The sequence below is a fragment of the Patagioenas fasciata genome, chromosome 1 (assembly GCF_037038585.1).
Source record: "Patagioenas fasciata isolate bPatFas1 chromosome 1, bPatFas1.hap1, whole genome shotgun sequence".
Classification (NCBI taxonomy): domain Eukaryota; kingdom Metazoa; phylum Chordata; class Aves; order Columbiformes; family Columbidae; genus Patagioenas; species Patagioenas fasciata.
The window spans coordinates 103,167,481-103,179,677 of NC_092520.1; the positions used below are offsets into that span (position 1 = coordinate 103,167,481).

Sequence of the window (12,197 nt, forward strand, 5' to 3'; positions counted from 1 at the left end):
AGTGAGAGTTCGGGTGGAATAATCACTCCAGAGCTGGAGCTGCTAGTGTTTTTTTAAGTCGAATCTTGAACCCTGAGGGGCTGTTGCCTTTAAATGAGATCATCACAATAAACATTTAGCTTCATTTTTCCCTGGCTTTTGGTTATGTTCAGAAGTCTCTCATCAGTTATACATTAGTGATGTGCATGTTGTAACATTTTAATTCTCCCAACTGTTGCAGATATTCTACCTGTCACTACAGTTAACATTTCCTCTTCAGCTTGTTGCAACCTGATAGCTAAGTAATTTGCTTGTAGTTTTCTGGGTAGGCCAATCAGTTGCCAAAGCAAGCACTTTATTGGGCACTACAGTTTGTGAGGTTGTTAAAATATTTTAACATGCACTATTTGGTGTTTAATTATAGGGTTAAATTTCTGACACAGTTGCAAATGTCTGAACTGTTGATTTATCTCAAGTTTGGATTTGTGCTCACATGCTTTCTGGAACTAAGATGAACCTTGATATTTTTGAGCATGTTTAGTTTTAGACTTACAAGCGTGGGTGAATTCCACTAGTGAATAGACTGAATTTCCAAGTGTATAAAAAAAAAAAAGAAAAGAGACAAAAGGAAAAAAAAATAAACTGTAAGTGAAAATTCTTTTAAGATAATGAAAGTGGCTATGAATTTTGGTGATCAGAAATACAAACATTTTCATGGCATGGTGCTCCTGCCACACGCATTGTGGAAAGGTAGTGTGAAGAAACTGGGGTGATATGCAGTGAAAGGTATTTATAGTCAGTGCAGAACTGAAGTAAGGAACTAACATTTTTGGAATTACAGGTTTCTCTAGCTAATAGTGCACAAGTGTTACTTGTAACAGGTTTTTATGGCTGAAAGTGCACAACTGTGCTTCCTGTTTTATCTGTATTACCATGATTCCTACCACTGGATAATTCTAGACTCATCTTGGACTTAACAGTGTGAAATTGTAATTATGCACTGAAGTCAGGTTATCTCTCAAGGTTACACTCATGTAGATTTTCTGAGAATGGATGTTTTCAGAGACATGCAGTGGTGCTTACACTGATTACTTTAGCACATTCTTCATACTTGTATCTAAGGAGAAGTATTTAAGGAATTTTGTTAGCAGTCTTTGCTCTTACAAATATTTTTGCTTGGAGACACCATAGTTGTATTTCTCTGTTCTATGGTTTCAGTGTCACTTGCGAACTCAGTTTAATTAGATTAAAAAAAACCAAACCCAAACCAAAACAAAAACCTAACTCATTACAATATTATTTTTCTGTGATTCGGCACCAGTAGAAATAGAGCACAGTTCTGAGTTTCAGGGCTCCTACACATAACCAAAAATCCTTAAATCCCACCTGCAATAGGTGCTGCTTTCCACTCTTACTTTTCATTTTTGTTTTAAAATTGCAGGAGTTTAAGTATGTGTGTGTGTATGTACTTTCCTGCAAACTTGATAAAAAACAGAGCAGAGTTGTCTACTGAGGATCACTCTAAAGATGTGTACAGAATAGAAGGCCTGTAGAAGTGGAGATACAGTCTGTTCCTTAGTGGCAAGAATAGAAACACTTTTAAAAATGAACTATTCTCAGACTTAGTTCTTCTCATTTTGTGAGTCAGCCCGATGAACATTATGATGCTAGGACATTAAACCTGAAGAAGAATATGGAAAATGCTAATCCTTCAGAAATAAATGTTCATGTATTGTTTTACCTTAGAAGAATTTAGTGTGTGGCTCTAGGATGCCAACCCTCGAAATTATTGTGGGCATGCCAGGTGTAACTATTGCACCATTTTATTAAATGTATGGTTTCCTTTGATAATCACATCAAAGCATGCTGACTTTCTTGTTTTGCCACTTTTAAAAGATCTGATCTTCGAGTGCAAACCACATCTGAACACTGTGATGTCAATAAAATGAGATATATTCACAAAGCGTTCTTGGAGATGCAGCAAAAGAAAATATTCAAGGACTTCTGTTAGGGTGTTTTTTTCCTTTAATTTTATAGAGGCTAGATTAAATATATTTTTTAATGTATCAGACAACACAACAGGTTATGGAGGAGATGAACTTGCATTCTGGGAACACCATTAATACTTTTTATCACCAGCCATATGTTGAGTTTTCCCCATGCGCAGTATGTGACCTCCACAGCATACTTTCTCCTGTCGTGTCTTCTGTCCTCCAGTGGGTTAGCTGTTCCAGGTTGTCTTTTATACTTTTTCTGCAATCTGGCCACAGGTTGGTGTCTAGTTACAAGCATCCTAACTTTTTTCTCTTGCCTTAGAAGCCAAAGAATTATTTATATAGAAGACTTCGATTTCAAAATAAGCTAGAGCTACTGCTCACACAGATTTCAAAAGGGGGGTGATTAGTAGGTCCAGAGAGGTTCTCCTTCCCCTGTACTCTGCCCTGGTGAGACCACACCTGGAATATTGTGTCCAGTTCTGGGCCCCTCAGTTCCAGAAGGACAGGGAACTGCTTGAGAGAGTCCAGCACAGGGCAACAAAGATGACTAAGGGAGTGGAGCATCTCCCTTATGAGGAAAGGCTGAGGGAGCTGGGTCTCTTTAGCTTGGAGGAGACTGAGGGGTGACCACATTAATGTTTACAAATATATAAAGGGTGAGTGTCATGAGGATGGAGCCAGACTCTTCTTGGTGACACCCAATAGTAGGACAAGGGGTAATGGGTTCAAACAGGAACACAGGAGGTTCCACTGAAATATGAGAAGAAACTTCTTCATGGTGAGGGTGACAGAGCACTGGAACAGGCTGCCCAGGGGGGTTGTGGAGTCTCCTACTCTGGAGACATTCAAAAGCCACCTGGACACACTCCTGTGTAACCTCATCTGGGTGTTCCTGCTCTGGCAGGGGCGGGTTGGACTAGATGATCTTTTGAGGTCCCTTCCAATCCCTAACATTCTGTGATTTTGGGATCAGTTTTGGAACTTTAAATAGAAAAGAACAAAAGAGTGGCAGAGAACCCGTGAAAAGTACAAAGCATAATGTGATATGGTTTGTTTCAGTTAAAGCTTTGCAAATCACTGAGAGGCAATGAATATACAACTCTTCAATATGTATCTGAATGTTGGGACTTGTGTTTTGAAAGTCTGTAATTCATGGGGCCTCCATATTTACTTTAAGGAAAGAAATATGCAATTCCTGGTTCTGGGAGATCAACCCCCAAATTTTTTTAATCTTGGTGGGCAAGATGCAGGAGGAGCTTAACGTGGCAAAAGCCAGAGCTGCTGTTTTTCCCATAGAAAGTTCCCTAAAGCAGAGCCTGGTGGCAAGCACTGTTTGCTTGTTACAAGATGAACGTGTGTTATTAACTTCAAGATAGGACAGGAGGCTGATGAAGAGCAGGGTGAAAGGCTTTTCTGAAGTTGTTGCTTATTAGTGGGAAAAGCTTCCACAAAGTGGAATGACCCATGTTTAGCAGTAGCTGTATATATAATTAAGCTGCCACTCAGATGCCTGAGGGGTTCATTTAATTACCGTTGATTCATAGTCTCAAAGGAACTGAGAGTTCAGCCTAAAGCTTGGAGCCAAAGGTGTTGTGAAGGCAGTGCTCCATTTCCAATTTGACTAATAAATGATTAAAAGAAGAGCATCTTTCTGAGACTGTTAGGAATGGGTCTGATAAATATGCTTTTGTGGGATGTAACACTGACCTTAGAATAGCTATATTTTGTATGCTAGCAGGTTAAACATGATATTCCAAAAGATTTTCTTTTAATAAATATCTATGTGCTAATGTGAAAAAAGGAAAATTCCAATAAAACCCTGCACAAAACCACAGATTCAAGTTTAAATTTCTTGATATAAAAATGGTGATGCCGTTACAAGCTTCCCTTATGCACTCTAATACTGGGTTTGTCAGGCCCACAGGACAAAATTTCCAGAAGTGCTTGAGAGATTTATTAGCAGAGGAACCTATTGATTTCCTTTGAAATTTATTCTCCTGAAATTCTTTTGGCAATTATGAAATCCCAGGGTACTGTCCATGCAGCATTATCAGGCAACCCTGTATGCAGCTGAAGTATTTTTCCTTGCCACTAAGACATCAAAGGGTTAGCTTCATCCTTGATAAAACAGTATGAATTTGGCAAATGTGCCCTTAAGCTGGATGAGGTTCTTAAAAATATTCCTTTATGGGGTTCTGCATTTATCCTCTGCATATTTTTTGACAGTACTGAGAGATGTTGCTTACCAGGATCCAGTAAAACACATTTTTATTCCAATGAGAGAAAAAATGGTCTTGCAGTTGGGTATGTTTATTTCACAATTTTCTCCTGAATTTCCTGGATGATTTTTGGTGGTTCGCTTTGTGCCAGGTCCTGCTCCCTTGAGTCATGTTGTTGCACCTTGTGACTGCTCACAGTATGAACAGGGCTAACAGCATCTGGGCTTTACCATCCCTATTGCTCACACCCTGGAAATTCTGCAAGGAATTGCAAAGGGGTTTCTGGTGGCAGCAGGAAGATCTGCATCAATAGTCTCATTTTTCTCTGTGGTGTTTTGGGATTTTTTTGGGGAGGAGATGGGAAGGTGGGGGTTTTTTTGTGTTGTTTTTTTTTTTTTTTCTAGTTTTATTCTTGCTTTCCTTTGCAAACCGACATAATTCTCTGATTTGGTGTCTCTCAAAGTGTGATGCTGCTGTTGATGTTAGTGTGCCAAGACTAAGAACTGAGAAAGGGAAGTTCTATTTTGCCTTGGACATCTGAATTTCAAATGCAACTGACTTAAATTAGATACCAAGTTTTAAAAGTTCGTGACAAAAAACTGTTGTATATTGACTGATAAGTTTTAATGTGTCTTATTCCATGATGTCGTAGAGGTGTTTATAAATATAAATGCTCTGCAGAATTAAAAATGGATACATTTCATTAATAAATATTGAAATAGGTCATTTAATGCTTCTGGAACCTTCTTTCTCCTGTTCTCATCAGAGGAAAAATAACAGAGAGGTTAATCCTAGTTCAGTTGTGATTTGTCTGTATATTCCTTGTGGAGTTCGGTTTGGTTAAGATTGCTTGACTTCTGTAAGAAATGGATGGCACGTCTCAGGAAGGCTGATGACATGTACTATATTTAGAGCACATTTGATGAATGCAGTAGTCAAACATTAGCCCATCTGTAGGAACATAAAACATGAAATATGTAATTTTTACTCACATAGTAATTTATGTAATATTTCCATAGGATCCAATAGCATAATAAGTACTTTACAGCCAAAAAGGAAACAGTTTCCACTTTTACAGACACTGCTCTCTAAGACCACAGCTGAATAAACAGTGCACCTGTAGGAGACTTGAAATCAGTCTTGCACGTGACTTTGAGAGGACATAAAATGTCCTCTAGCCAGGCATGTAAGCCAAGTAAATTGTTCTGTTTACTTTTTGGATATGAGTAATGCCACCGCTGTTTCTCTTTAGTGTTTTTTATGGTTTGGTGTGTGTTGTGTGGGTTGTTTTGTGTTTTGTTTTAGGTTTTTTATTATTATTATCATTACTTATTTTATTATTTTATTTTAACAGTGGATCTCCTGAGTCTGCCTGCTGCATGCGATGCCTTGGACCAGCACAACCTCAAACAAAATGACCAGCCGATGGATATTCTGCAGATCATTAACTGCTTGACCACCATTTACGATCGACTGGAACAAGAGCACAATAACCTGGTCAATGTTCCTCTCTGTGTGGACATGTGCCTCAACTGGCTGCTGAATGTCTACGACACGTACGTATGCGTGCTCTGAACATGGGGTGCTCGGGAGCTTTCTCAACAGCACAAGAGGAGAAGGATAATGAGCCATCTGGCTCATTATAAAAACAGTGGCTTGAAACTGGAAAAAAGGGGTAGTTGAAATGAAAGTTTAGTAAACCTAACGGTTTAATGGCTGCATTTAGCTGAATCAGTACAGCTGTTGGATAGGCTTACAATCCTGGCTTTATTACACTAAGTAATGGGAGAGCTGGAAAACAGAACTTAAATAAGATTCTGTCTTCAGACAGAATTTCTGTCTTCAGAGCAATTCTTGGACTGCATGTCCTGAGTAGGTCATGGTCAAGAAGCAACAGTGTGAGCACCAACCTGTAGACTCTTGCATGTGTCTGTACTTCCAGATGTTAAACCTTTACAGAGCTGTCCATTTTCTATAGCTTTCAATCTACAATTCCTGTTCAAAGATGGAAGAGGTTAATCTCTAATCTAATGTGCTTAAAACCCTTTAGCAGTCAGATTTGAGAAATACTTCTTCTAAAATTTAATTTTTAAAAGGCTACCTGTAGGCATAAATACAACTGAGTAAATTTACCTTACGAAAATTTAGGAATATTCCTATTTGGTGGGTTAATGATGTTGCTCATAACACATAGGTGACTTACAACACACATTTATAAGCTAATTTTAGAATAAGCCATTATTTTAGTATTTGGTGAATTTAGTGGAAAAAAAACGTCAGTGGAAGCCTTCATTTGTGCTTTCAGGGTTGTTGTCAGCCACTTTCAGTCAGACATGCTCATTGCTGTGACAGAATAAATGTTTACCCATAGGAATGGAAGGTCATGGGTCAGTTGTATTTTCATTGACATTTTGAACTGTATTGAAGTGAAGTGCCATAAGATTGTTCTTCCATGCACCCTTGATGACAACAGTGAAGCTTCAATGATCACCTATCAAAAAAAAGCGGCATAGATCTGTACAGAGTCTCTTCCTGCAGGATCACCTCCAATAAGCCCGTTGCTTATAACATCCTCTGCAGCAGGTGCAATATCCTGTGAAGCAGATTACTCAGATTACATTAAATTTTTGTGTAGTGTACCAGTAGCAGGGAATGGGGCTGTATTCAAGAATCAAGTTTTATTCTTTAATCTGCTTTGGCTTTCACAGAACTCTGATCCACTCCTGAATTATCATCAACTATAAATAACATATAAATGAAGATACTCAGTGAAAACCAGAAAAGATGTGTTAGGGATGTTAATCCAGATCAGTTAAGTTAAGAGGCAGAGAGGGAACTAAAGGTTGTTCCACAAGCTACTCCTAAGCTGGACTGTCCGATTTAGATTTGCTGTGTCCAGTCTAGTTTTCTTTTTGTTGCCCTGTGTTGAAAGTACAACATTAGAAATTATAATTGGCTGTCTCCAGGCAATTCCCTAGGTGTGCTGGGGAACTGTATATTGCAGGACACAATGAAGCAGAGAGGTGTTTTATGTGTGAGGAAAAATTTGTAGCTATTTTGCTGAAATTCAGGTTTGAATTACACTGATAAGAGTGGTGACCTTGGGGTTACAAGTGTTTAGTTTTCACTGTAAACTTAATAGGCAGAGATCAACCAAAGTGCACAGCAGTGCTGGAGACATTTAATTAAATGTACTGAATCTTTACTTTTCTTATAATTGAAAACTGTCATTTGTAAAGATATTAATCAAATTCACAGTCAATGACTGATCTAATTATGGGCACAGCTCTGCAAATCCCACATGTTTCAGATTTGTTTTAATTGATCAGTCACTCATGCTCATTTGCAGTAGCATGCTAAATTATTGGTTTGACTTGGGAGGAGAGGAGAGTTAACTGAACAACTCACAATTCATGCAAGTTTCAATTTAAAATGTCTTGCAGGGAAATCATCATTCTACATTTTTCTCCTGTATAATTTGCATGAGCCTGGTATTCATCAGCAGGAGTTTCTCAGGGCACAGATGATAATTCATTTGGAAAAAATTTGAGGGAGAGGAGTAAGAGGAGTGGAGTGTGGAAAGCATAGGTAAACAACAAATGCTTATTCATGATGAAAAATGCAAGATTCTTTAGTAAAAGGCTGCAAATTCTAAATTCGGCTTTGTCTGCCAGTTTCCATCTGTACCTTTTATAGGGTTTGCAGGGAGATGGGTGGGTAACTGAGCACCGCTGACTCCTACTACGCTTTCATAGGATTAAAAAGACAACAGGCACCTTTGCTGAACAGTGCAGCCTCGTGCATGACTGTGGCGTGCCTGTGCACGATTTATCTTATTCGCAGTGGTGTTCTTACTGGTGACGCTTCAAAACTGTTGATAAGGCTCTGCTTCAAAAAAGTCCTATGTCGTATATGTCTTTGTCTGCAATAGATGTTATATATTTGAAATGCTATCACAAATAAAAGTCTTGGGGGAAGTAAATCGAGCTAAACCAGATGACTAAGAGAAGAAGTGAAGGTTTGCTGTTGCGGTGTGTGCAGTGCAGAGGATGTTCTTACCACAGTCACATTAAAAAGCGAAAGTAGCGGGGCAGTCGCATCCTCAGGCAGGAGAGAACGTGAGGGGGGCAGCACAGGGGCTGAGGGGGTGTGTACCAGCCCCTTGGGACAGGTTTGGGTGCTGTGAGGAGGAGCTCAGAAACCACAACGTCTGGTTGATGGCATCGCCGTGCAGCCTGGCTGCCTTCGCGTGGTGTCTGTGCAAGCTCCATCCCTCACCTGGACGTCTTCCAAGTGCCTCTGTCACCGCGTGCTGCTGGCGGGGGCTGCGTTTTCCTGCCTGGCTCCGTCTTGCCTTCTCAAGCAAGTTGGGGCAAGACTGACAGACAGTAAGCAAAGACTTTCTATAAACGGCTGCTACATCACATTTTGAATGAAAGTGAAATTTTATTGTCTTTGGCAAAAGGGGATGCTCTTCTGTTCTGTCAGGGACCTCATCTTCCGTGCGAGTAGCTCAGCAGCAGTTCATAGAGAAGCCTGTTCAAAGAAGCATAGTCTAAAACCTTCTTATTCTCATGTTTGTCGTAAAAAAAGAGACCATTTCTGGTTCAGTCGGTACAAGGGCACAATCCAATTTGACTACACCTGTGGAGCCAGAACCATATTTATGTTTCATTTTTAGCTTATCTAATAGCGGGCCAACGTATGCTGTGCAGCATGGGCCTGTGTGGGACTTCATTTATGACCGCTACAGTACTGCAGTGAACATCCTTATAGTAAACAAATTATGACCTGAATGGATCATCTATCAGCCTATATTTCTTTTTCTTTAGGGGTCGAACAGGAAGGATCCGTGTCTTATCTTTCAAAACTGGTGTTGTATCCCTTTGTAAAGCACACCTGGAAGATAAGTATAGATGTAAGTCAAGATATTTCTTTTGGTTTTAAGTTTATGTTTGTTTTCTGGTTTCATTCCTCCTGTTTATTGCATGAGCATTTCAGTAACATACAGAGACATTATTTTAGGTAGTCCAGATGGGAAGTGTGTTAATTTGCTCCACCTTGTGCTTTTAAGCTATTTGTTCAGTATGGTTTAAGGTAGTTTAGCACAGTGGTCCCCAGACTTTTTTTATCATGCACCCAACTGGTAGAAAGTTTTTGAGTGTGCACCTCCGATAGATGTATATTTATAAATTATATATGTGTTCCACTGTACTAATATATTACATACATCATAAGACATAAGCAAAAATAAAAAGTATGAAATAGAGGTGAAATAAACACTCAGTTTTGTTTTTTTTTGCTCTGATTTATTAACAGAACGAAAAAATATTTTTATACCACACCCCAAAGTTTAGTCTTTTGCACCCCCAGTAGTCGATGCAACCTTTGCTTTGAAGACCACTGGTTTAATACAGGACATTTTCCATTACCGCATTTTAAAATAGAAAATGTTTTTAAAATGTTTTCCACAATGTAGTCAGGGTCTTATTCTGTACACTATGCTTAAATATAGTTTCTGTCTTTAAATAAATATTAAAGGTATGCAAATTTTGCATATTTTAATAGACCAAATCCTGAAATGCTTGAAAATTCCACTTGAAGTTTTAGTTTTATCTGACTAATGAAACAGTTCATTAGTGAGACTAGGATCCAGAAAAGATCTACTGATAACAGTAGCTCTGGAGAGTAACCTTCTGGTTAAATTAACTGGTATCACTCATTCATGTGATTAAAAAAACCCAAACAACAACAACAACAAAACCCACAAACAAACAAAACCCCCAACCTTTAGTATTTGACCCAGTGACATAGCAGTTCTTCATCATGTGTTATTATTCTGTTCTTCTACTAATGAAAGTTGAACACTACAGAGAAACCAGAAAGTTCCAACAAGAGCATCTGTCCATGACTATGTATAATTGGATCAGATTTCAGGGCAATTACTATGTCACAGTTTAGGTCTCTAGGTGTTCCACCATCCATGCCAAATTCACGGTGCAGTTGCCATTAGTATTGCTGCAAGGATGCCATGGGTTGCACTCCTTAATTTTTTTTTTCTCTCATTTACGCAGTCGAACAGAGTTGGTTGTGCTAGAGCACAAGTCTTCAGTCTTGCAGAGGTGGTAGAAGGATTTATCCCAAAGTTATTTATTATAAAACTAGACTTGGCAAGAGTGAGACTCCTATAATTAAAAAATAATTCTTTTTCTATCCATTCCTTTATTCCTTTGGAAGAAAACAGGTGTCAAAGCAGTGCTGGGAAAGTTATCTTGAGCAGTGCTGAAGCACCTTTATAATTGCATCCCTGGTGTCAAGTGAAATATTAAGGCAACTCCGAAAAAAGGGTGTTATTTTATTCTAGCTGTCTCTTTTTTTTTTAACTCTTTGAAAAGTAAGGAGAATTTATTCAGGTCATGTGTTGTCAACAGGGATATTACCAAATAAATATTTCAGTTAATGCTAAACTGATTTTTCTTCTGAACTCTAAAACTTCCTCAATGTGTGTGTAGCATAACTAATTCCCACCCAATTACATGGAGTTTACAAAGGGACAGTAATTCTGTCCTGTAAGGATTCTCTTCTAGAATGATTCAGTAACAGAACATGGCTTCAAGTGACATTTCACTTCAGAAATGAAAGCTTAATATGATACTAACATTCCTGGCAGATGGCAGGTTCTGTCGTACCGTAATGTTTTTCTTTCATTTTAGAAATACTCTTGGATTAAAAAATTATGACATATCGAAGTTAGGAAGCTCTTGGTTTTCAGTTCAACTCAGTTGAAGGAGAAATGGATTCTCTGAGCTGTACATTGATTGCTAAGACTTCAAAATGTGCTATGCGTTGTGTGAGATTATTTTACTGTTAAAGAGTATTTTTAAATCGTTTCTGTTGTTGTGGCTCGAAGATCCCGCTCTTTAGTTTGCTGTGTTATAAAATTGCAGCTGCTGTTATCAGTAGTGCCACAGGTGCTGTGTTGTTATGGCCTTTCTTCCCAGGTACAAGCAAATAATGCTATTAAAAATTATCAGTAAACTGCTTGTTCAACAGAAAAACAAAACAAAATCAATAATAACAACAGCAATGACAACCACACCCCCCCAAAAAAAAAAAAAAAAACCACAAAACAAGAACGAACAACAAAAAACAGTGTTCATGGGGAGAGAAGCTGGTAAACTGAAGATATGTTTGTGTTCGCATCAGCCAGGGCTGCTGAACACCCTTGAGAGCCTTTGGAGGTATGCAGACTGTGCTATTTGCCATCTCCCAGTTGTGATGCTTTACCACGGGTGTCCTTTTTCCCCCTGCAGACCTGTTCAAGCAGGTGGCCAGCTCCACCGGGTTCTGCGACCAACGCCGGCTGGGGCTGCTGCTGCATGACTCCATCCAGATCCCCCGGCAGCTGGGGGAGGTGGCCTCCTTCGGGGGCAGCAACATCGAACCCAGCGTCAGAAGCTGCTTCCAGTTTGTAAGTTCACCTTTGCTCGCTGTTAACCTGCTGATTTGCATTTCGTGGTGAGGTAGACTGGCCGTTCTCAAGAGGATTGAAAAACTGGAAGGATTAGGGTAGTGAGGGTTATTTAATAGTGCTGTTCATTGCTGTATTAAACCGTTCCTTTGATGAAATGTTTTTGAATTAGCCCGCTTCTCTGGCCATGGTGGAAAAAGCCCAGATTGCACTATTATTGATAGCAAATAATTGTCATCAAAGCTTATATTATAACTGAACCCTGCAAACAGTTTAAGTCTTTGTTACAGCAGCTCCTGATTTTACAGGTTTCTATTGCCAGCAGTAGGTCGCCATTTATTGCTGCTGTGTAGGTGAACAGCAATGATTAATCTGAATTTTGGGCATATACCTAGCTGTAACAGCCCGGAGCCCAGGGGAGCGATAGGAAAGGAGCGACTGCCTGCGGTGCTGTCTAGGAGCAAGGAGCACTTGAGGAGCTCCTTCCACTGCCTGAATGGATAATGCCACTTTTCTTTAAAGAGTATTGAA

At 39.2% G+C, this 12,197-nt stretch overlaps 1 protein-coding gene across 17 annotated transcripts in view; it reads left to right on the top strand.

Moving 5' to 3' along the window:
- Positions 1-12,197, top strand: part of DMD (dystrophin) — a 1,243,922-nt gene that overhangs the window by 1,175,184 nt on the left and 56,541 nt on the right. For all 17 annotated transcript variants that reach the window (XM_065859822.2, XM_071812091.1, XM_065859817.2 and 14 more), the window contains 3 exons: positions 5,550-5,751; positions 9,028-9,113; positions 11,509-11,666. In XM_065859822.2, coding sequence (XP_065715894.1) covers positions 5,550-5,751; positions 9,028-9,113; positions 11,509-11,666 — 446 coding nt within the window. The remainder of the gene's footprint in view (positions 1-5,549; positions 5,752-9,027; positions 9,114-11,508; positions 11,667-12,197) is intronic.